The sequence below is a fragment of the Conger conger genome, chromosome 4 (genome assembly GCF_963514075.1).
Source record: "Conger conger chromosome 4, fConCon1.1, whole genome shotgun sequence".
NCBI classification, from domain to species: Eukaryota; Metazoa; Chordata; class Actinopteri; order Anguilliformes; family Congridae; genus Conger; species Conger conger.
Window position 1 is genome coordinate 16,048,844 of NC_083763.1, and position 27,237 is coordinate 16,076,080.

General features: G+C 41.9%; 1 protein-coding gene across 2 annotated transcripts in view; it reads right to left on the bottom strand.

The window, feature by feature from the left end:
- The window catches only part of plpp3 (phospholipid phosphatase 3), a 36,044-nt gene extending 13,514 nt beyond the window's left edge, over positions 1 to 22,530 (bottom strand). Inside the window, exons 1-4 of one of the 2 annotated variants that reach the window (XM_061239424.1) lie at positions 21,966 to 22,530; positions 5,769 to 5,923; positions 2,595 to 2,875; positions 1,358 to 1,415 (exon numbers count right to left, since the gene is read on the bottom strand). In XM_061239424.1, the coding sequence (XP_061095408.1) occupies positions 1,358 to 1,415; positions 2,595 to 2,875; positions 5,769 to 5,923; positions 21,966 to 22,104 (633 nt within the window). In that variant the 5' untranslated portion in view covers positions 22,105 to 22,530. Of the gene's footprint in view, positions 1 to 1,357; positions 1,416 to 2,594; positions 2,876 to 5,257; positions 5,416 to 5,768; positions 5,924 to 21,965 lie in introns of both variants that reach the window. The other variant, XM_061239423.1, reaches the window with a different exon arrangement.
- Positions 22,531 to 27,237: the final 4,707 nt, after the last annotated feature.

The following is a 27,237-nucleotide window of genomic DNA, read 5'->3' on the forward strand; positions in this document are numbered from 1 at the left end:
AGTAGGACAGATTAATTCACATGATCTTTGCATAGACCGCTGAAGAAATGTCAAGTACGTCTTGCATAAAACAACCACAATTATTCAGCCATGTTCTCCTGTGGCTTTTTCACATTTACATCAGTTTTAATACAAAGAACAACATGTCCAAAATAGAATATTCCAACTGCAGTCCTCGCTGCTCATCAGTACACGCGAATTACACTATACCCAAACCTGTAATTGCCCACTGTGGTCAGCACCATTATTTATTTGCTCCCATTATATTACAAATGGCAGCTCTTTGTATAATAATGATTAAAAAATAATAGTTACAATAATATTTCCTTAGTAGGTGCCATTATCCAGGGGAACATACACAGCTTAGATTTTTACCGATGGGTAAACACAAGGTTACAACTGTGGAAACCTCTGACCATGTACTTAACAATCTAGTGCCTTAAGCTCTTTGCCCCATTTGATATCCTTTGTAACCAAATATTTTATACTGTTCACCAGATGTCCCCTGACCTCTAAATTTACCGTACAATTACTTCAATTTTGGTAAAAGGCCAGTGACTGTGAAATTAGAGGTTTATTTAAGTGGCGCTCAGTTAGGGATACCCTTGCTGCAAGTTGAGTGGTTGTAGGCTTGTAATTTGTCTTGAACCGTGACAGGGAACCGAAGGACGGCATCAATACATCTCCGGTTTTCACATGACGTATTCAGTTTCAGCTCATGCTCTCAATATGATACTCCAATATAAAGAATGAGGAGCAGGTCACATCTTACTGATGTAAACCCCCCTCTGGGAAGTCAGGGACTGTGCGCACACCTGTACGTCTGACATCTTGTGTGCCTGAGTGTGTGTGACAGTGATGATTAGAACACCGCGGGCCAGGCCACCTATGGGAGATACACTCAGGTCTTCACGGCTCAGGCCTGTGTAGCAGTTCTGAGCCCTGTTGTTCATGGAGGCGTCAGAGGCAGGAGAAGGAAGTGGGAGACACCTAGCATTAGCACAGATTCGAAGCACAGGGCTTAGGAGTGGTCAGTCTGGCTCCTGCTACACAACAGGTGGAGAGGAGGTGGAAGGAATCACACCAGCTGCTGAGAAGAAAGCATTTGTTTCTTCTCACCACTTCAAACTCTCTAGCAGAGCTATGTGGCCAAGTGCATAGTGCAACACTGGATTATAGTCTGCCAAAACAGACAACCGCCTGGCCATTCAGTAAAATGAAATAAAGGGACAGTGTCAAATAACAAGGGCAGGAGATACAAAACCCATCTCGAAAAAATGGTGAATAGGAAGGTGTGGAAGACTGTGCGTGTGTGTGTGCGTGTGTGTGTGTGTGTGTGTTTAAAGATTGTACTCACCGACAGGTACAACATAGTGTACATGGAGAAAGAGGCGTGGCCTGAGAAGAAGGATTTTCTGAGGAGGGGAAAAAAACAAAAACAAATAAACATCCATAAATAGGCCTGCAGTCAGCAGTTCCATTATATTATTTAATCACTCTGCAATGGCCATGTTACTTTACAGAAATTTGAATTCCACCCTGCTCAACATTTTGCATAGAACCAAGTTCAGACTAGATGCAGTTCTTTATGAAGTGAATAGAGTCACTCAGAGCTGTATCTCGGTAATGATTTCCAAGTATTACAGGTTAAATCGATATTTAAATGGAACACTAAAAAGTAGTATCTCATAAAAATGCATTAAGCAAGCAGTGAAGTAATTTTCTTTTAGATTACGAAAACCTCAAAATGTAAACTCAAATAGCTTTATCTGCTACTTAGTCATAAGATATGAATACAAAGGCAGAACAATTCACATTTTATTGAAATGATAAAACTGACAGAAATTCTGAGGCTTACACTTTTCATTTAATTTCCTGTTGGGCCATGATTCCCAGTTTAATACTATTGAATTTATGCAGTGACCTAAAATATGCTTACCATTTATAATTTTGTTTTATCATCATTCAACACAAAATTGCTACATGAATTTCATTAAAGCCTACCAAATACGTATTATACTTTTAGATTATTTTATAGTAGCTCCCAGTTGAGCTTTGAAAGACTGAATCAAAAGGAATCAAAATTACATAATGCTTTTTAGAAAAGCCAATCCAATAACTCCAGATTGGTTATACGAGCATGATAAATTTCTTGATAAGATTACTTGCTTTTGGGAAAAATCACACAGAGCTGGAGCAGAAGAGGAAAATTATTGCCTGACTCAAGGCATCTGACTGTACCCCCACGAGTACACAACTGAGAATACAGCCTTTCTGTTCACACAGAACATGCATACATAATATTAACATATCGTTGTTAAAGTTTGCATCATGAGATTCCGGAGGCCTCAACGCCATTGAAATACTGCTGGGTTGCAGTGATTACTAATAGGCGCAGATGATTAGATAAGATCCTATTTCAGGAACGGGCTTTAATGCGATTTCCATTAAGATAAATATTGTGCTCCGTACAGCATGTGTCCAGACAGTTGTGATTCAATTACACTCTATCTGATCAGACAAGACCAGATGAGACCAGCCGATAGTAACTGGACACACTAATGAGGATGCGGAGGGTTCCTGTTCATTCATACCTGGCCTCCTGCACTTTGCTTTCGAGCCCTCTGCATGTGTAATCCGTGATGTATCCCAGGGAGCAGTTGATGGCGGAGAAGTCTGGGTTGCACACATCGAGAAAGTGGGGGCGCATGCGGCCAACCGACACCTTAGCAATGTCTGTGAAGGACTGGCTAATTGAGCAGCCGAAGATGAAGACGCCAACTTGCTTGTAGAGGGCAGAGACGTACGGATTGGTGATGAAGGACTTGGAGCCCTCATTCAGGTAGTGAATCCTGTAGCATTCTCCAATAATGATCTAAACAAGGCAGGGGGACATATTGCATGTAGAGAGCGTTCTGGATCCTGGCCATTCCTTCTTACAAATAGGTTTAACAGATGAGGAAGTGATAACAACACTCAGTGGTAATAATGACAACATTTCCTATGTTAGTGTTAGTTTCCCAAACACAACAGACAAAGGGGATGAAATGTCAAACAAAAAAGGGGATGATATGTCAAACACAAAAACACAGAAAAGCATGGCCTGCCTTGCCTGGTTTAGAGGTTATATAGTAATATAGTATATTATAAAGCTATATGTTCACAGTTAGCAATGACAGAGGGTGTTTTGGAAATCAGTAGGGTGAGAACTATTAGAATGTAAGCAGAGGAAGTGTTTAATTCCTCAAGTCAAATAGAAAAACAAACCAATCCATCACCAAATCACTCAAAACTAGTTATAAGTAATACTTTTAGAGAAGTGTGTGAGTCACCTCTAATGACGAGGGCTCATAAAGCTGTGCAGTGCGACTCTGTGCAAGCAGCAGAGACTGAACCACACCGTTCCAGCAGGAGGTCTGTAGCCAACCCCAGGTGAAATGTGGAAGTGTCAATCACACGGATCACTGGGGACATCTCCCAGGACCCCAGCAGGCCCTAACAAAGCTTCACTGTGCTCCTCCACTTCTTAGTCAAGCTTGAGATAATATTTACTGGACCACTGCTGAGCCTTCCAGCGTTTCATCTCTGATGCAAGGACTCCATTTCTCTGGTTAATTCTGTCCGTCCCCCGATTATATGCAAGCATAAAGTTTAATTCACACACATACATAGAGTATATTAATTATATACATAATGTATATAGTGCTATGGCACATTCTGCAGAATATGCAGTGGATTGTGTTGATGTTCTGAAAGGCTTCAGATAGGTAACCTGGAGTCTACACTGGTGGACTGTATTCAGAGCTGATCCACTGAGCAGAGTGTATATTTTAACTCTCATTATTTGTATACATCTCCCTCACTTCTGCCCAGGTTCTCCACCACAACTTTCTGCCACTCTTGAGTGCAGACAAGAGCTGTCGGGAGAATGGAGTAGAGACTGCCTTGCTGGGGTAAACAGAGGGAATTGAGACGCCGTTAATTCACTGCAGCTGTGCAGACCGCCAGCTCCCCAACCACGAGCTGTGAGCAGACTAGAGACTCCTGGTTTTGATAAGAAGAAACGCTGAGCTGGAGGGCGCGTTTCCCTCCCACCAATGGTGGGAGACGCTGTCCCAGGCACTTTTCTGTTTGGGTTTTCGCAAGGAATCACGCCCCAAAATGGTCTGGGTTTTTGGAATCTCCACCACAGGTTTTATGTCTTTAAAATGAATCTTATGTGCTGGTGCCAGAGATGAGATGTTCAACACAGAAACACTGCGAACTGGACCTCAAACTTACAACAAAACAATATAAACCCACTCAGCTCTTACCTGCCACTACTGCAGATATAGAGCACGCCACCTATTTTTACTGATGGGTTTAACAGGCTGGTTTTTAATCTGCTCCATGCATGGCACATCCCTCCAGCAATCATCAGATCCAAGCAGTATCCAACATGTCAAGCATAATTACATACAAATTCCACATTCTTCAGTCCCTTATGTCTGGCCTTCACCTTAAAGAGAAACAGCTTCAGCATCACGGATTCAGAGCTTTGGGGAATCCGAATCCCCACTACAAACCCACAGCTCTCACCATTCAACAGTTTTCATGGCTTCCCAGCATTGAAAGCCTCTGTAAGGAGCGGAGAAAAGCCTCAGTGTGGGGAAGCCAAGCTCTGGGGTGGCATGTGGCTGCACTCTCTGGGGTGTCCTACAGAACTGCTACACTGTTGAGGGCTGCCTGCTCCTAATCTGCAGTCAACTTGCACTTTGTTTCTAATTCTGTTCCCTGCCAATTTCACTAAAGAACGAATCTGGATTTCAGGAAGCAAGGGGGCGTCGCACAGGATTTTAAAAGCCTCTGCGTTCTCTCCCCATACATATTTTGACATTGCAATGAGCCAATGCTGATATGTGAGGATGAGACAAGGGATTAATTCACAAAAGACAAACAACATGGAATTAACATGAAACCCCAACAAAAAACACATAGGGCCAAAAACACAAAAGACGACGATGTAGCCTAAAGCTGAGCAATTGATGAATCGTATAAAATAGCATTTGCAATGTAAAGTCTTCTATTCACAGACTCAGAATAGCATCACTAAGGCGTATGTAGCTTTCAGAGTAAAATGCAAATAAAAGCATGTTTCTTGCCACAATTCAATAAATAAATACATTTTAAAGATTTATAATGAATTGGTTCTTTTTGTGTATACGGCAATTAGGGTTTGTATGGCTTGGTGAAATATATTGAAAGGAGAAAAACTTACAGAAAGAATGGCAATGAGAATGCCAGCGGCGCAAAGCACAGCGTCACTTATGGTGTCTCCGTTTTTGAACGGGTACTTGATGGACTCGTCGGTGCAGTAAAACCCGCGCTGGTAGGGCTTGATAGTGCTAGTTTCAATAATCAGGAAAGGCAGGCCAGCTACAGCGAGACAAAGAGGAAGAAGAGACACAAATGTTTCAGGTCAGTAACAGGGACACAAACACAGGAGTGCACACAGGGGGCACAGCGCAGGGCGCCCCGGCAACATGGGGACTGCGGGAGTGGGGTGATCCGCTTCACGGTTCCTTACGTCCCCCAAAGAGACGTTTTAACCCATCTTCACTCTTTAAGGTTCAGCGACCCTTTCACCACCTGCGCTTTCCCCTTGACATTGTCAAGCCACCACTGGAATGCACCCTGCCTTTTTTTACGGGTCTTTTGAGGACAGCGGAACAGTCGGACACCCCCCGTTTGGCCCCCATGTTCCAGGGGCTGCGCCGTGGAGCACTTACAGAGGCGACCGGCAGAATGAGCCCCACGCCCATCAGCACTGGGGAGGGGACGGTGCTGCTCTTATAAGAGAAGCGGATGCTGTCGTCGCTGCAGTAGAAGCCGCGCTGGTAGGGCGGGATGGCGGACTTGTGCAGCACGAGGGGGGGCAACATGACTGCACAAACAGACAAAACCGGGGTCAGCACCTACCTGCACCTCCTACTCTGGGGCCTGCAAGGCTCGGGACAGGCACAAGGCTTTTCATTTCAAAGCTTTTGGATTGTATGTGTTCGAAACGTGAAAATAATGAAACATTCTATATAATAAAATATAATAATATAATAAAATATACATCAACATTTGATCTGGTTTCAGTGGGACAAATTCTAAACCCCTCATGCACACACACACACACACACTCTGACACAAAGAATTTAACCCATTAAAACAAAATAAAAAAATGAAAAAAGACCTTTTGGACATTATTTGGATTGGCACATTATCCTATATCTGACAAACAGAAAATTATGTGAGCACATGGCCATATCACAGCTCCCGCAACACACACGACAGCTGTCACCAAGTCTCAATCGAAGAAAAAATAAATACAATTTCTGAATCAAAGCAAAGTAAACACAAAGTTTAAATTGTGGTAGGTACTTTGAAACGTTCCTTTGAAGGATTGTAAAACTTGTGAATACCAAGAAAAACAAAGCTACATTTTTCACTGGCCACCCAAAATTTCATATTTTTTTCCCAAGGGGAATTTTGAGGCGGTGCTTGGTTTACATGTGGTTAGAAACAGAGGTAACCTGAGTCAACACCCCAAGGTCCTTGATTCAAGCTTTGCACTCCAAAATAAACACGGCCATCTTTGAAGCCTGGCTACCAAGGATCTCGTGTTTCTGGTCGAAATGGTGCCAGAGGCCAATTGGCAGGACACTAGAAACACTCAAGAGAAGAGCACCTTAAAATTGCACAGGAAGTTAAATAGGTGTGGTTCCCATGGCAACATTTACACCTCCCCATACCTGCATTTTAAGAGATACCGAGTTCAATTGTGAGCACTGCTAGCATCGGTCACATCATGACATTTACTTTATTGTTCTACAGCAAAAGCATGAAAAACAAAAGTATATAATTATTATTGATTAACCCGACACACATTTTTAATAAATGCTTCTTTATTGAACAATATAGAGTAACTGAAATTACATATTCCATGACCCAGCAGTGCCTCTGAGGAAAATAATTATAATTTTGCGGGAAATGCAGCAGACTGAATTAGTGCTGCCTCAGCTGTTTTAGATCAATAACACATTAGTATTCTGTTTTCCTTTTACTCTAACATTTGAACAGCTGGAGAGAGGTTGTCTCTATCTAAGCATCACCTACATCACTGGGCAGACACTTGCAAAAATAAAGGCCGGAACTTTGAAACAGTGGAACTGGGAAAGAACCGGAAACCAGGAGTATTAACAGTGTCGGGGGCAATAGGCTGAGTGTTCTTGCCCTGTACAAAGGAACAGGCTGTTTTAGCTGGAGATGACAATGAGACGGGAGCCAGGGTCAGGGGCCATGGACAGTTGGAAAGGTCCTACAAGGCATAGACGGTCCATCGTTTATATAAGGTCACAGTTAAGCAGCCCAATGAATAATAACAAGACCTCATTTGGGCCAAAGGTCTGCCTGTTCTTAACTTTCACATTCAAAAGGCCACCAATGGCAATTTTACACCATTTGATTGTCATCTGAGAAAGAGATGATCATCTGAGAAAGAGATGATCATCTCAGCAGACGTTAGAACCATTTCAGCATTGCATTAACCTCTCCAACAGATCCACACAGAGACTTCCAAAGAGCTGGGGAGTAAACAGCTTTGAGCTGGGAAGCTTGAGAGATGGAGAATAAGAAATTCCACTCACAGTGGCGTGATCTGCATTGGCAGATTATGATGCAAATGAAGGGTATTGAAAAGACAGCCCCGGGTTTAGCACATGTGAAAACTCCGACGGGAGCTTTGCCCTCAGTAGCAAACTTAAACAAATTATAAGCCAGTCAGAGAATATAAGTGGGAGGCTCAGAAGCAAAGAGTAGGACTTGGGTTCTGTTCCACAGTGGGATAAAGAGGCCATTCCGGGTTCCACTGTGCAATAGAGGGAGCGGAGCGGCCCAACAAAGCCTGAATGGGCTTTTAAAAAGAGGAGCGCAGTGGCCGGGGGGGACGAACTCGGCCCTCTTTTCCACACTGCGTCGACCCGCTCACAAAAGCCTCTCTGTCCGTGCCCACTTCCCCAGCTCACAGGCTCCACCATGCCAGGGGAACATTGTTTTGCCCTCCATGCCATCTCCATGAGAGCAGTGTGGTATGCAAAGATTCCCCAATGCCACCCCCAACCAAAAGCGGAAAACAACAAGATCCTTTGAACCGTTGGGGAAAAAAAGAAAAGAAAAAAAGAGCCATCTTACGCAAAACGTAACCACAAATGCACGTCCAAGGGAGAAAATGCTAATAACTGTGCAAATGCTAATTTTGGAGAGGGTATGTGTGGCAGTAGGGGCTGTCACTTTCCCAATTTTGGGAATGAGGGAGCGTTTGCAAAAGGAGACAGAAGCTGTAGGAGAGGGAGAGAAAGAGCTGGGCTGGGCCTGTTGAGCGGAGTGAATTAAAAAAAGGCCAAATTGGAAAAAAAACCCTGAATAGACCTACATTCAGAAGAACTCCTGCACTGTGACAAAGAAACACAAAGCATACACTGACAACTAAAGATTCCATTATTCACCTTCAATGCCAAGAGAGGGGGGAAGGACAAGTAACAGGTCACATTGAAATGACTTGAGTACCATTTTACAAATTCCTCAACATTTTAAAAACCACTGAGAAACTAAAATGGAGGGAGCTCAAACCTGAGGGTTTACTTTATCTCCATATTGTTTCTATGGACTCTTCTCAAATGTTCTTTATGGAACGATAAAATAAAATATACATTTTCACCATCCCCTATGATAATAAATATGGAAAGTGACCCTAGTCCACCAGAGTTCCAGCAGAGGCGGGAAAGTGTTATCGTCACTTTCCCAGGGGCATGGGGTTTACTTTGCATAAACAGTTCATCTGCCCATTGAGCTTTACAAACTGCCTGCTCAATTAAACCATAATGAAACACAACTGGGCCTGAATGGAGGGGGGGAGCAAACTACAGCCATGAAAAACAATCATAAGTGGGTGGCAAATGTCTGCAATATCTTGTCGAAAATGTTACTTTGCTTATCAGATGCGGACACACACTTTTCACCTTTGCCTGAAATGGGGGTGAGGGGTGGGGGATTGGGTGCGTGTCTTTCCCGGTCTGTGGAACATGCACTGCTTTTAGAAATGGGAGACACCGCCGGTCATTAGAGCCCCATGAAGGCTTATGGTATAAAGCGTGAACCATGAAACACATTTGGCACCGTTTTATCGGGTCCATCTGCCATTGGAATGCACACACTTTCTCTGATGTTCTGCAGAGCCCCAGTGCCTCAGTACATCTGAAGGTAAGACAGGCAGAGGCAGGGGTGCGAGATCTGGAAAAACTTTTTATTACAGTTTTGACACTGGAAAAAACAATAAGCCCCATGATTCCATGGCAGTCATCAGGGGAGGTGGGATTGACTGGCTGTCAGGTATGCCTCACTGGCCTCAGCGAAGATTATTTTGGAGTGCTGCTTTGATTGGCTTTGGGGTTACGTTGGACAAGCTCGCACGGCAAGAGATCAGGTTATACTAATGTACTCTGACACTGTACAGCAACTCCAAGGAGTCTGAACCAGCTTTGTCTCATTATCCAGGGAAACTCAAACTGGGGTCACTCATCTGTGCAGTAATACCAATCATAAAATGGTAGAAGAAAATCTGGCGCTAGCTCAATTTTTATGCTTCCAAGTTTTACCATCCTAATTTGTGCAAACCATTCCCAGTCACAGCTTTTCACTGTCAAAGAGTCACATGGACCCTTGCTCATGAAGCCATAACAAGCAATTGTTGCATTGCAACTGCTAACACCCCTCCAAGGTCTGTCACCATGGACACAAAACAGCACCGCCTTAAAGGAATAGCTGCAAATTCCTGGAGAAGTGATGTAATGATACCACAAGAATGACCTCTCAACTATCCTGCAATCTCACTATTGAATGAGATACTTAATCCACAAAATTAAACCTTACTACTACACATGAGGTTTACATAAACACATAAAATAGACAATCAAAGACATATCGCAAGAATGTAATTTCACTTCATTTCTATAACCATACAGTTTTATGGGAATGACTGAAATATAAAATTACTATTGTGTAAAATAAAATTTAAATGTTCCCAGCTGTAAGGTTCTGTGATAAGTGCACCTCACTGTAACACTAAACATAATTGTATGGCCATTAAATCTGATTAAACAGCCCCACAATGCTTAGAAAAGTCACCTGAAATGTAATTTCATCCAATGGTGTTTTCTTCCCAAGTGTATTAAACTGATGAAGAAATATCCCATTCACCTCCTATAAGCCAGGCAGTAAACAAAGGTAAGGACAAAGCACACACTCCAGCCTTGGAAAACCAGCCTGCCTCTTCCCCATCAAACTGCAACAAGCGATATTCTAATGTTATTAGATTAAACCTGAATGACCAGTGTGGAAGCGAGGTAGAAGGGGGCATTCTAATCTTGGATAACTGAGGATATCCTTTTTTGTCTCGCATGCGACCATGTGACACTTTCTCCTCAGGAAAACAAATAGCAAAGGCCGGGACAATGGGATGGAGGGAAAAGGGCAGCTGGAAGGTTGGCCTTGCCAGTCTATTAACCCTGCGTGCCTCCTCCACCCTACCCTGACAGCACCATGACAGATGACTGCTGGGTTCAGGGATCAGGCTCGGAGCTGGAGGACTCTCTGAAGGAGAGTTTTGGGAGGGTAGACATGGCTTTACTGGCACGGGGAGGCCGTCACCTGCCATTTTCTTCCCAGAGCAGCAGCTGCAGGACTACTCATTCCATCAAGGCACGTACACCAACATGGACATGGGGACTGGTACGGCGGCACTAGGGGTGAACTGGGATAGGGCCACGCATTCTATCCAATCACAGCCTTCCGGCATTCTTCTGACAGTGAGATTGATGAAGGGGAACAGGGGGTAGAGCGAGCCAGGCACAGTCATACAGCCTCTCTCCATCTCTCCTTTCAGCTGAAATGAAGGTCTCGGAAGGTTCCACAGCACTGTTCTCATCACCACACTCCCATTCAGGGACTGATTCTGAGCACGCTGCAGCAGAATCCTGCCACTAGTGCTGCTAAATGGTGCTAAATGCTACTTGCCAAATGCCAGTGTGGATTAGCCACTGCTGCCATTTCAGTTCTCACACACTGCTTAAGGGGAGCCAACTTCACACAGCTGAATGGGGAAAGCGTTTATCCTTTGAATTCTGATACTTACAAATTCTCAAAGTAGCTGCCAGGAATACCCACTCCAGCCGAGAATACTGCAGCCGAGAGTCTATGTGTGACCTGCCTTCACCCTGGGATGGCCTAACAGTAGCCAATAGTGAATTACAAGACCAAAAGTACACGGCCCTGCTTCGGGAGCTTTTGTTTTCTTTGGTTTCTGGTCCATTAATTGCATTTATCACCAACAATCTTTGCATTAGAGCAGAGGGCCACTGTCCAGGGCTGATAAGCTGTGGGAGTGATTCTTTAGAGAATGGGTGGATGAGTGCCAACTCTGGCTGCAGGGCCTGGCGTATTGTTCACTCCATCAATGCTCGCAGGGGCAAATACAAAGGGAGCAGGCTGCTGGGAAAGGCAGAGGGGGAAATGTACATTAATTAGTCAACGCTTCCAAGTGCTCGGGATGTAGTGCAGAGGAACAGGCCAGGCCGTCATGTGACCCATGACAGGGTCAGAACTCATTCTACATTAACAAAATGGGACTATGGAGGAGGGAGTGGTGGAATTGAGAGACGTTATTTCTACTCATCGCTACATTCCCTGTATTTTAGCACAAAAGTATTTGCTTTACAAACACTTACGTGCAAAAAGACAGAGGAAGATCGAAGGAGATTGGCAAGATATAGGTGTTCTAGGTGGAAAACTCATCCCACTGACCTTAAATGAACATAGATATACATTGCGCTTCAGGGTTACATCCTGTGGGCATATATATATATATATAGACAGGATGTTTGGAGGGGTGAGACAGTGCTCTTTAAATCTGGCACCACACGCATTACTGTAGCAGGCATGTGCCTACAGTGTGCAGATTCTTGGGAAGTCACAGCCATTTTAAACAGGGGTGGTATTTCTGAAGCGTTCCTGACCCTGACACGGGTCCCAAACACAAAGGGCCAACTGCATTCCTCCCCTCAGTGATGAGTATTTCACCTTAGCACACACTCATACAGGCACTCACTCACACAAACACACACACACGCGTACGCACGCACACACGGGGGGGGGAAGTTTTGCCCCAGATGGATGCCTGACCTTTCAGAAAAACTCAAGTGACAGGTAGGTGCTAAAATAGTGAAGCAAACAGAAGGACCTCAACATGGATGTCCCATGCCTTCTAAAGCCAGTGTGGAAACCTTAGACAACAGCACAATACTGAAATACAGATTCTTTGAAAACCAAGACCTTGGGAACTTTGACCCACTTAACTGAATATGCTGTATTACATGTCACAAAATATGAAAACCATTTGTGCAGCTCTATAACTATAATGACTTTTTAAACTGACAGGGGGAGGAGAAGACTGGTGGAAAGTCTGGCTTTGAGTGCAGATGAGACAGTGGAAAGGGGGAGGGGAGTTGAGATGCTGGACTGGCTGGAGTGTGTGCCACTCTGGGACCGGACTAACAGGCCAGCTGCAGGCCTCTTCCCTGGCTGCCAGTCCGCTAGGCCCCGCTTCAGATAGCTTTGTCTATGCAAGCTGCTGATGTCAGCACGCAGCGGATAGTGCCAATCCCTTCCTTTCTCATTCTCTCAATACATTAAACAGGATATGGGGCCAGGGCTGCGCTGAAACATGTGCTTACTCAGAGAATTTTTTTTTTCATAGAAATAAATGCGAGCCCCACTCTTTTTCCACACAGCCCCCATAGGATGTTCTGTGAACTTCATTTTGCTGTAGACTCTGAAGAAACAGTCTTTCTTGGCAACTCCGCTCCGATATTTGTGAAACGTTTTGTACTGTACAACTGGTTATGTACAACAAAAAAAGGTTCTGCAATAATCACTCGCTCACATTTCAGATCACATTTAAGTAATTGTACTTTTTCTCATGGAAAGACAAAAAAACATTTGCTCTCTAAATTAGCACTGAAGAAGACAAAGAACATTAAATTAAGAACAGACATTTCTTGATGGATTTGTTTTCATACCACAGCTATCAAAATAAACAAACAAACACACAGTTTCCATTGGCAAGTGTGAGTTACTGTATACAGAAATAGCTGTGTTTATGCATGTGCCCTGCATACATAGCTGTAGCTCCCACGCGAGTGACCGCACATTTTCAGCGGCCTACCTGAAAGCTGCCTTTGTTGGATATCCTATTCCCCAAACTGCAAGTTCTGACTTCAGGCTCCTAACTGGTTCCTCTTCATCCTACAGGCTTCACCCATACAGCGAGGCAAATGTGCTTTTCTTGCTCGAAACTGCAGCAGAACACCCCCACAATGCCCTCCGGGAACCAGCTCTCTTCAATGCCAATACCTGTGTAGTGGGCCTTGGCTCCCAGGAGTACTAGAATGTATGATTGCAAAATCCAATTAGATCTGTTCATTCGGAATACACAAGGGCTGATATGTCACTTTAAATATTCATCCTTTTATTCGACCCTTTAAAATGAGCAGCCACAACAATCAGCGGCCCTACAAGCCACCTCGACTTTTCACAATGTGTGTGTTCCCCATCTCACAGACTCCCTCGATCTTGTTTTTTTTGGGTTTGTTTACACGGCCATAATGAAAAACCAGCTGGGCCTCTGCCTCCTTCGAAATCAAAAGAGGTGGCCTTCTTTGTGAAATAAGATACACAAGTAACTATAATCATGCAACAAATCCTTTTCATGTGACAGATCATAGAGTACAGGGGATAGGGGAACAGACACATAAACACAGCTGGAACCAAAGCTATTATTCTGCTGAAGATTTGGGGGGGGCATTATGGAATGCACAGAACTCCCATTTAAAGCTTAAATAAAGTCTATTACCAATAAACTGCACACCTATGGGTTTAAAGTCCTCTCAGGAGGGCAACGGCTTTCTCACATACACACAAACACACTATCTTTCTCTGTAGAGGCTTCAAGGGAAACCTCTTTCTACACTACAGGATTGAGACGGTGTTACACATCAGTGCATCACTATATACATGCTGTGCAGGTAGGACATGGCAACATGGACCATTGAGCAAATGACAATGTGCGTAAATGGCACAAAAAAACAGAACAGACATTTTCAGCAACACACAAATCTCTATATGACTGCGCCAAGGTATCCAGGTGTGAAGCAGTACTGGGCTGGTACAGGTATGTGTATTCTGAAAAGCACCATGTACATTATTACCCTGACTCCAAATGAGGTTTTGTATGTGAAATACAGATAATCATGGTTTTAAAATACAGCTTGGCTCTCAGCTAGCACCAGCCCTCCTGAGCATGCTGTAATGGAATTATATCATATGACAGAAGTGCCGGAGATGACCGGCTGCCATTGGAATCCTCCGATTAAAATGATCCTGGTGTTAAGTAAGCGCTCTAGGGACAGGGGACTGGGTTAAACGAGGCTGGGTGGCGCCAGAGTGAGGGCCACCTCCCGATGACTCCTTCCTCTTCCTCATTATGTCCCAGAAACCCGCAGATCCTAAAGCCCCAAAAACAAGGCCCACTGAAACACAAGCATAGAATTCCAAAACCAGAAGGAAAACAAGACTGGCTTGGTCTCCAGGAACGGAGCGTCCGACTTGGCACAACGATCCCGAATGGCTGTGGCAAGCCCGGATGTCAACATTCACAGCACTGATACCACAATGTGGTTGGAGCAACCTCCTACACAAACCTTCACAAATAAAACAGGAAATTACAGAAAATCTAGCCTAGCCTCTGTGACAACAGTTCTAGTCAGGTATTAACAATGTAACAATCCCTTACTGCTAGCATGCTATGCCGCAGTTTCATACCTCCAGAGTAATGCAAATTAAATATAGAAATTTCTAAATGCATACTCTGGATATGGTATATGCTATCTTTAACTAATGTGCAACATGTAATTCATATGGCTGCAAGTCTTTACAACTATGTAAACTGTACCTCTATTTGCATTTGTTATTTAGTGCTTCCAAAGGCATCCAGCTGTTTAAGCAAATACACTGATTAAATTAGGTTGAAGCTAGGAGCAAAACCTTTAAAGGTGTATCACAAACAGCCTATGGGTATGTTAAGCAGATTATGTAAAAGAGTCAGGGCCTACAGGAATTGCATTTTAAAACAGTTGCCTGTTTTATTCCTACTAGACTAACATAACCAGCAGAAATCTTGTTTTATGAGAGACGCATAACAGGTTCAACACAGTCTTAATCAAATTTGTAGTTGGCCCTCTGAGGCGCCCTTCAGTAAGATGGAATAGTAATTGCAACCCAGAATGCTCTGGGGTTAGGCAGACCTTAACCTGTTGCAGCTCTGATCCGTGTTAAAAGGTTGGAAGTAGTCTAATCCTCTAAATGCTCCACTTCCTTTTTGTGGTGAAGTCCCAGAAACCACATCTTTAACAAGCTTCCTCACTGGTACCCTGTGACACCAAACACACAGGGCAGACACATCCAGATAGTGGAGACAAAGTATTTTATATTGCTCCGTTACATTTCCACCACGCCTGTATAAAATCCTGTCTGTATAAAATCTGTCAACCACATTCAGGAACCCCATATAAGCCCGCAGTATCAGGGACCTAAATTTCATTACACCTATTAAACTAACTTCACCACCAGGTTGAGAAACAACTTTCAACACAGAATCATGGAATAAACTCATCATTCCATAAACAAGAAAAGGAGTCCTATTTACAGAAATAATAACTCCTAAACTTATTACCCAAGGTTCCAGAAAAGCAATGCATTCCTTGCATCAGCTAAAGCTGGTGGCAGGAAAGCAGAGATGTGATCTTAAAGTGTGAGAGTCCGCAGTTTCCAATACTGCAAATAAACTAGGCCACTTGCAGCTCATGACAATGGCTGCCAGTGCAGTGCCACCAGCCTGGGACACACGGGCCCATTTACATTCACTAACCAAAAAGCCCTGTGACGCATCAAAAGGAGGCATTGTTCCCAAACAGCATCGCTCCCCCCCCCTCTCTCTCTCTCCCGCTCTGGGAGCCATTGTTGAAGGCACAGAGAATGACAGCATTGGGACACAAACAGAGCTGGACAGAGCACCAATTGACAGTGTGCTGAGTCAAGCAATGAGAACGAGAGCAGGGTCTCAGCAGCTGAACCCAACAAGGCTGCCCCACTGTACACAATCCATCTGCACCAGATGCTTGGGGGAGATGACTCAATTGACACTTAACAGAAAATATGCATTTTAATGTCGTTAAGAGCGTTTGTACATTTGTGTATCGGCCCTGCCGACAAGTGCATGCTTGACACTGTATGTCAGAGTCTGCTGACTGGAGATGATGGAGCTGCTACCTCCTGCTTCTTAATAATAGGCAGTCAGAGGGCAGCCAATTTGCATCAGGTCGAGGCCATGTCACTGCGGCCATAAACCTTAGCCAAAGAAGCTTCTCAGAAGGAGCGAGCGTCATTAGAGCAGGAATGCAGGGCTTTGTGAGGTTAATCCACATGACACAGATCAGAGAGACAGTGGCAGGTTCTCTCGGTCACAGAATGCATGCAGGGATTCCTGGGTTACAGCACAGAGGTGTCACAGGTGGCCTGTGTGGAACTCCTCATGACACATTCCAAAGAAAAAAAATATTGTAACCAATTTCATCAACTGGGAAGTCAGATAAAGAGAGGAAGATATGCATGGGGAAATGTGGTGTGCTTAACAATACAAACTCAAAATTGTATTGATCTGGAAATAGTTTCAATTTGCATACTTCACAGCTGTACATACATCCAGCAGGGCACTTTTGCATCCCGCATTGTTATCAACATGATAACCAGGTTTATCCACTGCTACTTTGTGCTAGCACAATGGTTTATGGCGGCAATAGATCTGTAGAAGGTCATTTAGTTCAATCCTAAAGGGTATCATTGTTTTCACCTGTCAGAACTGACTGGGGAAACAAAGAGTGAAGTCACTTTTTTTTAAAGATGCAAATGTTATAACACACCTGCTAACTACTCCATAGTAGGCTTCTTTCTTTAGTCTTTGTTTGTTTTCTTTTGCAGTCTGACTACACAAAGACTAGGTGGCTAATCAGAGAGGTGGCTAATAAGGCATAAGCACAGTGAAGCAGATGGTAATTGAAGCCGTCTACTCCTTACAAAGGGGCCTCCTATCAACAGTCTGATAACTCCTAATTAACATTCTCCTCACACCCCTGCTTCAAACTGTTCAGCATCTACTCTAGTATATCCAAACACGAGACATTGTACACATACAAGCTCTAGTAGCCTGCCCAAGTTCTCAGGAAAAACCAACACACCAGGCCATTGCATGTCAATTTAATTGCTATGTTGAGCAAGTTCTTCTCCCTTGTAAATCTCATAGGTATATAATTTAGTCATATTACAAGCAGCCGCAAAAACCAGCCTACGTTTAAAGTGAGACATTGTTTATGTTTCGTTTGCGCGTGGGCATAACGCTGGAAGGACTCACCACCAGAAGAGTCTTGTTAAATGTAATGGTGTCACTCGAGGAAAGGAAGCGCACGCATTCGTGTGTGTGCACACACAAACACACACACAAAGATAGGATCCATTTTCCTAGGTCTCAAGCACCTACTCTTTCCACAGTGTTCACAGCTTCCCAAACATCAATCATGTTTTCATGGAAAAACAATTAAATAACAGGCTCTCAGCACAGCTCAATCAGTTGTGAAGTCGCATCCGCACTCCTCTCTTAAGTTTATAGACATAAAACTCAAGGAGCTTTAGATTGGACTCTGAGAGATGACACTGTTAAAGGGCAATGCAATGCTGGAACCTCAACATGCTCCTTTGTCCAGTCTGCACAGTTAGGGTGCAGATTACCAGGACATCATTGGTATATTATTCACACCAGTGGGTGCTGAAGAAAAGGAGAAACAAAATGAGTCCAAAATGCTGGAAAATCATCAACACACCATCCCACACCACAGAGTGCTTTCACAGAAAATCTAAACAACAATTTCATCCACGACAGAATTACTATGCAAGTCGAGCATATACTTTAGACGTATAAACAGAGATTTGGTTGTGACAGCTTCTGTTTTTGTCAAGAACTGAAAGCAACAGAAACGTAAACAACCACACATACCATAGTCAGAGAAAATCAGTCTGAACCTACAAGTCAGCCACCCGGACTCATTGACAAGATCATCTGTGCCATCTCTCTCATTTACATAGGGGCTGCTTATCAACTAAATTCCCTGCCGGAAAACAATCAGATGGAGCAAATGAGCGCAAGAAGAATCTGCTTTAACTGCTTAGAGCTTTTGCATTCCTTCATGAAAATGTGCTGAGCTTCAAGGGTCCCAGCAATTACTCAGTAATTGTAAGTGCACTCCATGGAAATGGACTAGAAAGAAGTATTGCATTTCACAGCAGACTTTGCCACACCTAAGCCAACCCAGACTCTACCTTTTCCCACCCTTTCCTGAATTCCGCAACACACACACACTCCCAAAATTATACCAGATGGCACTTCAATAGAGCTCCCTGCTCAGTTGCCAGTGAAGAATGTAAGAAATTTTGGCAAATATTTATAGAACAGGCCAAATGAAGGCAGTTCAAGAGGTAAGGGCTAAAGCCAAAGGACTTAATGGAGTAGGCACATGGTCACTTGATTCCTGCCATCCTTGCATACCTTTAACAAATACTTAAAATGCATTTAAACAGAACAGACACAAAAAAAACTGTGGATACAATTTCATCCAATTTGCAAGCGGGTTTTCAGGCTTGAGAACATATCATCAGTTATCTAGCTCTAAACTCTTTCCCCATTCTACAGAAAGACATAATGGATACGTGACAAAAGGACCAGGACATCTGTAGAGGCACATTTCTTTAGAAAGCCGGCTTTAACTCTGAGTGGCGATCTTTCTCACAATGAACACTCATATCTGACAGTAAGTAATCATTGAAATTATCTATCCGGGCCAAAGCCAGTTTGAACTCATTTTGCCCGGGGGTCGACTTTAAAACCTTGTTCATCTAACAAGCTTCAATTAAAAATGACACATCTTCAGGTGGTAGACTTCAAACTGTTACCAAATACAACTTAATGTGAGTCAAAGCGGGCTCGGTGTAACCTGGTCATTTGAGGCGGTGCACATACTCTTGACTGGAACACGTGCCTACAGGCATAAATGCAAACACAAGAATGCAAGCAATCCTTTGCACCAATCACTCCACCAAAGGGTTGCTTGCTGGTACAGACAGCAAATGCATTATCAATACAAATCAGTTCAGCAGAGATCTACCAGCACTCAAACGTGCTCAGTGGTCTCTGCCTGTCTATTGTCCAATATGTCTAACATGCCACTATTAAATTACCCTCTCTGATGTGGCTTTTGACTATTAAAAACAGTGCTCGACACTGGGTATTGTGTTATATGTATAAGACTCACAAAAACGAATACTGTGAAACATTAAACATATGAAGAGGATCGACTCTCTAGTCTTAATTGTACAGGCATAAGGTTGTGTGGTTGCCATAGTGATCTGCAAAAAACATTTATAAAGCAACCAAATAATCAGACCCAAAGAAGTACTGGAAAGGCCCCTTGGGAAGGCAAAGAGACAGTGATGCAAGCGCATCAAAAAACATCACAGCACAGGAAAATGTTTGAGATGGACTAAACCTCAGACTTATGAAAAGTTGTATTGTATTCTCCAGAGCAGCCCATTCAAGAATACAATTTTGCTCACAACTTAGCCTTCTTCCTCTATATCCCCAGTGTGTCTTTTTTCACCATATAACACCACAACAGAGACCAGCCACTCAGCCTATTGCATTACAAAAGAACATGTTTGTTTGTCTTCGCTCTTCGATGCACAAAAAAAGCCAGCTTGATTTCTGAGGGGAAGGAAGTTGGTTTTGATTCCAGCCCATGTGTGTTAAAAACATTGCACTTATACGGAAAAAAAATGAGGACACTTCTGTTTCTAATAACCCATGCACAAAAACACGTACTCCATGTCCACGTCTGCTCCAAATGCACTGCTTTGTTTAATTTACTTTTGTCAGAAATAAAAGTCTAGTGATACATAAATATAAGAAATGCCTCTTTTTGACAGCTTTCTCCACAAATAACCCATTTGAATACCAATTAAGACTATAGTGCATGATTAACCTGAAAACAAATCAGTTAATGTTTTCAGCGCATCATCACCCTCAATGCAAACACTCAGTGGTTCGAAATGCTAAAAACTAATCAGGTCACATGGAAATTATAGCCTATTTATTGCATTTTCAGTGATGCACGGTCCACATTTGGAGGTCTTGCATGAAACCACATGTTTATACATTTATTCCAAGTAACCCTCCGTCCAAAGCAAGGGAGATCCAACTCACAACTCTTTCAGAAGGGGTGCCTTGATATGTGCTAAAGAAGCTGCCTGGCTGAAAGCCCTTGTAAAAAGTTTCTGAAATAATGTAATGTGTAATGCTGGCTAGAGTCTCTTTATCCTTCGCCTTCTTGACAGCCAGGACTGTGGAGGAGAGCTCCAGGGATCCAAAACTTCACCTCTGATAACTTGCAGACGCAGGACTAAGCGATGCAAGCCATCATCACCCTCATATCCCCTGTAATGTTCTGTTGTAATTACAGTCTCTGCTATGGAAATAGTAACCACATCAAAATGCTTACTGAATGGTTCATTTTCTTCAAGGCTTTGCAAGTTTTTTTATGTTATTATAAATCCGTCTTCCGGAGATTTTGACATTAAAAAACACAAATTCCTAATGTAGGATATAAGAAAAACATAGAAACTCGTGTATTTATTGCCAAATTGGTAATGTCAGTGATCTAATAATCATTATTTAATTGACATGTTGCTATGAAAAAAAATGAACGCCTTGCTCTAAAAACGCCAGTAATACAAATGCCTCATATTTTATGTTTGCTATTGAAATAGCACAATAAATGTGTGTTCCAGGGTCAAACACTGATTGCTTATGGCGGAGTAGCCTACAGCGCATAATTCGGGTGATGCTCTCTGGAGTCCGCTTACGCAAAAATAAGCAACGACGCGAGGAAAGCATCACTGAAGCTGTAAACCTATATACATACACAATAATGTTCTTCTGCAGTCGTGAGTGAGTGACTTAAGTCATTAAATGTAAACGAGCACCCAACATCAATTTAAAACAATGTCAACAGCATATATGTTTTGAAACCTGGAATTTGATTGCAAACTCCCGCCGCATTTTGATGTAAGCTACTGTCTGCCGAAGTCCTTTTTGGTGCCTTCAGCATTCTTACTATACTACGAAAACATAATGATAAAAGTAGCATGTTAAATCGAAACTACACTTTTCGAAAGTTGGGTACCGTCCCGTTGACAAAATGCCGTGATGGTGGGACAGGCGCTACGATAACAAAAAATAACGGCCTGAGTACTTCTGTTGAAACCGATAACATGCACTGTGTTTTCAAACTGAAGCTTAAACAACAGCTAGCTTACCACAATAGCTTTTGTAAAGTATTCCGAAAAATGTTCTATGGGAATGCAAAGTTGCAATGCAAACCATGAAAACGTAGGCTAAATAGGTCACATAGTATTTATTCTAACCTAATTTCATAATGAGTGTTAAAAACAACATATTACATCTACTGTTTATTCACATCTTCATTTGTGTTTGACACTACATTTCTTCAAACAAACTAAAAACTTTTTTATTTATGTTTTTTGCATTGCATGTGTATGACTAGCAGTCGCGTCTTTCAGTTACATTTACAGTTGTAGGGCTAAGCCACCATCCTCATTAATTACTGTCGCGTAATTAAATAAAGCGAGTTGGCAATACGACAACTTACCGAGAAGCAAACAGAAGACATCGAGACATATCAGCAATTTCCTCTTGCTGTTGTCTATGCCGTTGTTGTTATTTAACGTTGCGCTTCCTCCGTTTCTGGTCTCTGGTGCCATTGCCTTCTCATACATGTAGTTTTGCATTTGAGAACCTCTTCCTATTTTCGTTAAAATCCAATACCAGACAAACGCAGGAATCAAAGAAGAAACAAACTTGATTTGTCCTTTAGGAATAGTTTAAACAAAAAAAAGGTCATGCAATAAGGGGAAAAACTTCCCTTGCGACTCGAGGGAAGAAAAGTCCTGCAAAGTTTGATCAGCAGTGAACCGATGCAATCTCTCTTTTGACCCCTTACTTTATGTAGCAGCAGAGTATTTTTTTTTTCTACTCTAGATAAACGTGGCCAAATTAAGCTGCCTAAATTAACTATTCGAATCGCAGTCTTCACTTAAATAAAGATACAGATCTGGCTATATATCTCTTGGAATGAATGGGAATTCAGTGTAACGCCGCTCCGTTCAAAGGTTTGGACTGATTCCTTGCTGATCAACTCCTGTTTTATGAATCCTTGTCCTCCTCCTCCCCCTACCTCTTAAAGTAACCCTATGCAGTCTAGCAGGCTCAGCCCCTTCCTCGAGGTTTACGCTAGGAGTAATTACCTCCATAGATCGGCGAGAAACTTTTCCAAAAAGATGAAAAAGAATAGGCCTTTAGTGCTCCAAGTGGTCATTTTTGGTAGAATTATTTTAGCGCCACAAACAGACGGCGGCTAAAGACAGTTGTCACAGGGAATGATCTAAAACGTACAAATTCTGTTGAAGATACCTCAAGACCCAAATAACGAAATAAGATGAATCAAGAATTGAAATGAACATTTAAAAACGTGTCAATACAAACGTAACTTCAAAGTGCCTAAATATGAACATGGGCACAGATTGCACAAATTATTTTGTTAGTTTGTTTGGTATGATTAAACAGTGTTGTAGCCTATGTAATGCAGCTTTTTCAGCCTTATACCATAATCATACTAGACCGGCATTAATGTCAATAAAATACGTGCTTTTTACTATTGTATAACGTACACCTCCTTTATTACTTGATTATATTGGGTTGACAACATTGTTGTATATATATTCGTCATGAATAAAAGTGAACATTTGGTTTTATTTATATAAATTGAATCAGTCATGCAATATAATTTTGAAGTGGAGTGAAGAACAGGTAGGTATCAAGAAGTATCATAGCTCCCCTTGTGGAGGACTGAAGGACTGTCCATCATAAATGTAACTGTCCGATTACAATTGGTACTACTTTCATTTCTCGTATTCCCAATGAGGTTCTTGTAAAACCCTACAAAGAGAGCAGAATAAATATGTACACAACAGAAAATATATTTGCATTATTTCTTATCTATTTATTTCTAACCTGGTAGTTAGTGCCAATGATTAAGAATATTGACAATATGGACTAAAAGATGTGGCAATAAAGCTTCTGTAAGCACATGCAAAATAACCACCATAACAATAATAGTGGTATATGACAGAATCAAATCACAAGAACAGCAAATGTGATCAAAGAGTGCCAGGCAATTTTGGAGATACATTAGCCTACGTTTAGCCATGCACTTTCACAGGTTTTAAAAAATAGGTTTTCTTGCATATTCCATGAACAAGGAACAGGACATGGTTGTGGTGTCTGCTAGTGAGAAGAGTACATAAGAAGGCACCCTTCTTAGGACAACCTTGCAACAAATAGTTAATTCTATGAGCAATAAATGTTATTCATCCCAACTTCGGATGTAGTGTGCAGTGACTGGTAAAGGATTTTGAAGCTGTAATAAATCACAGACGATGTGACAGCCCATATCTAACATTCCCAATGCATCATGCACATATTTCTTTCTTATCTTTCAATGGAACCAACTTACTTTGCTTTCAGTGAGATGCAATAATTGCTTCACAAAAAAACTAAACTAAATTTGATATATGATTTTATTGGTTTTAAAAGAATCATTTTTGCTAAGCTGCTATCAGGAAATTGTAATTGAGTCCCCTGAATAAACAAAGTGCAATTATCTTAAGGAACACAGTGAAGTTTGTGTCAACAGTTTCTATTTCCAGTATCATCAGCCCTGTTTAAATATGATATGAATCTTTTTTTATCAATTTGTCTTTGAAGCAGAATTTCTATTATGTTGCATATGTTTGAGCTAGATTGACATTTAAAAAATCAAATAATTGATCATAGATTTCTCTTTCCAAACTGCTGAAATCATGGGGGCTTATTTCAACTACAATTCCTTAGGTCAACTATACCTGAGGCAAGCCAGGATGTGTCCACAGCACACCAATTTATAGATATAACAGCGAGTGAGTTCAGATCTGAAGCAACAAGTAGAAACGTGTTGTCAATTTGAGACTTTGTCAATTAAAATGGAAACCTCCTCACATTCACTCAATTAAAATGGCATTAATGCATGTTTTTTTGATGGGCATATCTCATGTTAAAATCAGACAGCAAATTTAAGTAGCAAGGGAAGGCCAAAAGGGGGCAGTCCTGCCTCTGGAGTCTGGTCAAAGTAAGACACAGATTCCCAAGTGCCAAGATGGGGTTGGTGTAATAAACACTGCCTTCTTTACTGAGATGTCTAACCAAGGTCTCCATTGAGAATGTAAACAGTCTCATGAAGCATACCATATTAACAGTAACATCTGTATTTGTAGCTAACGTGCCAAATAAATTTCTCTCAACTTAACTAGAGGAAAGGTGCCATATTCAAGTTGTTATTCTTGGACTCTCAGGATAATAGGAGTATAATCCATATAATAACCCACATTTTATTCCAATTATGCTAGACAAATGTCATTCATTCTGACACAACATGGTTCTCTTGCTTTAGAATGTAGAATAATCTCTGAGCCAGGTGGTGCTTTCATTAAAATTTTCAAGGCTACAACAGGGAAAAGGAAACCACACAATGCCAATGGATCGTGCACTGCTAAAAAGAAGTACAACTGTTCAGTTATACTTCTTATTAGCTGTGCATATACTATTGGGACCTTTGATAAATATGCACCAAAAATCGTGTAAACACAAAATACAGATAATGACATAAACTTTATTTTCCATGTGTAGAGTGCTTTATTAATGATTCAATGGAATCAACCTATGTCTTACATCTTTCAAATAATGCTTTCATAATTATTGGCTCCCCTACTTTGTGCAACTACACCTGGTAAAGATGAAAGCCATGACCATAGTGGTTAAAGTACATCACTGGGACCCGCGAGGTTGGTGGTTCAAATCCCAGTGCAGCCGCAATAAGATCCACACAGCCGTTGGGCCCTTGAGCAAGGCCCTTAACCCTACATTGCTCCAAGGGAGGATTGTCTCCTGCTTAGTCTAATCAACTGTATGTCGCTCTGGATAAGAGCGTCTGCCAAATTCCATTGATGTAATGTAAAGAACACATTTGGAGGGATTTCTGACCATTCCTCCATGTATTCAGAATAATTGAAATCCTTGGGTTTGTGCTCATAGGCCCCCCTCTTCAGTTCAGACCACATTCGATGGGATTTACAGTGGTACAATTTCTGTTCTTTTGGGTCTGTTCTCCAGCACATTGGATTTGAAATGAAACATTGGATATGAGGTTGCAGACTGTCACCTTTAATATGAGGGTATTTACAGCCAAATGAACTCAGTGACCACTTTATTAGGTAGACCTGTACACCAGCTTGTTAATGCAAATATTTAGTCATCATGTGGCAGCAACTAAATGCATAAAAGCATGCAGACGTGAGCTGTTTTTCAGACAAAATGTGAGAATGGGGAATAAATGTGATCTAAGTGACTTTGACCGTGAAATGATTGTTGGTGCCAGACAGGGTGGTTTGAGTATCTCAGAAATGGCCGATCTCCATGGCTGTTCATGCACAACAGTCTCTAGAGTTTGCAGAGAGTGGGGCGAAAAACAAAAAAAACATCCAGTGACCAGCAGTTCTGCAGGCGGTAAAGCGTTGTTAATGAGAGTGGTCAGAGGATAAGGGCCAGACTGGTCGAGACTGACAGGAAGGTGACATTAATGCAAATAACCATGCATTACAAGAGTGCTATGCAGAAGAGCACCTCTGAGCACACAACGCATCAAACCTGGGTAGTGGGTAGGCTACAGCAGCAGAAGGCTTAATATAATAATATAATAATAAATAAGTCTAAAAGATAAATCTAGTAAATACCCAATAAAGTGCTCAATTAGTGTATTTTTCAGTGTGTAGGCATCCCCAAATTGAATATTTAAAAATGATAAAATACTATGATAAAATATGAACTACATTTCAGTTATGGTTATTGTTTAACATGCATATGATTGCTGAAAAAAACAAGTAAAAATGACAGGATGGGTGATTACCAACCTATAGGCCTATAATGAAATACTTCAAAATCAAACTAATAAAGGTATGATAGTGACATAGCATGAATTATAGTAGCATTATTGCTGAATTAAAACATTCAGATAGGTTCAAATAATATATCCATATCTGAAATATGATGCTGTTAGCAATGCACTTAATTAAAAGTGGCGAAGCTCTATGCGACAGAGGCGTGTGAAAACACTTTCTACTGGCGAAAATGACACGCTACAACAGTAACAAATCTTCTTTATTTTTAATGGACTAGTTTTTTTCCATTCACAAGCAGAGTGTGAGTTTTTATATAAATGGTGGTCCTTCTCAAATCGTTAAAATCAGTGAACAATACAAAGTTTGGTATTTTGAAAAAACTAATTGTGAAAATGTAATGAAAACCCCTAGCTAAATATCAGTATGTGTGAACGTATAGCCTCGCATCCATTTATAAACTTCACTCATCTCTCACTGCTGGAGATTTCCTCTGTTTTGAAGTTCTTCTGTTGCTTTCAACTGCTTTAACTTGCTATCAATCAAGAAAATAGGAATTTTCGTTCGTTAAAAAAAAAAAAATCCCACTGGCGAAAGAGACAGAAGGAGATGCCCAGGTTTAACGCGCCGCCGATTGGTTGCAGACGTTTACGCATATCAACGATGGTGATATTAAAACGATCGGCTGGCCATGAGAAGGTGGGTAAAAGCTGTAGAATTTCACAATACATGCAATGTTTACGATTTGGTACCACAATTAAATAATAATGTAATTAATTAAATATATGTATAAAAGGTAGCGCAAAACAGTGAATATGAGCATTCCCTCACGTTATTTGAATTACTGCCACCGAGTGTGGTCTTCTGCTGTCCTCC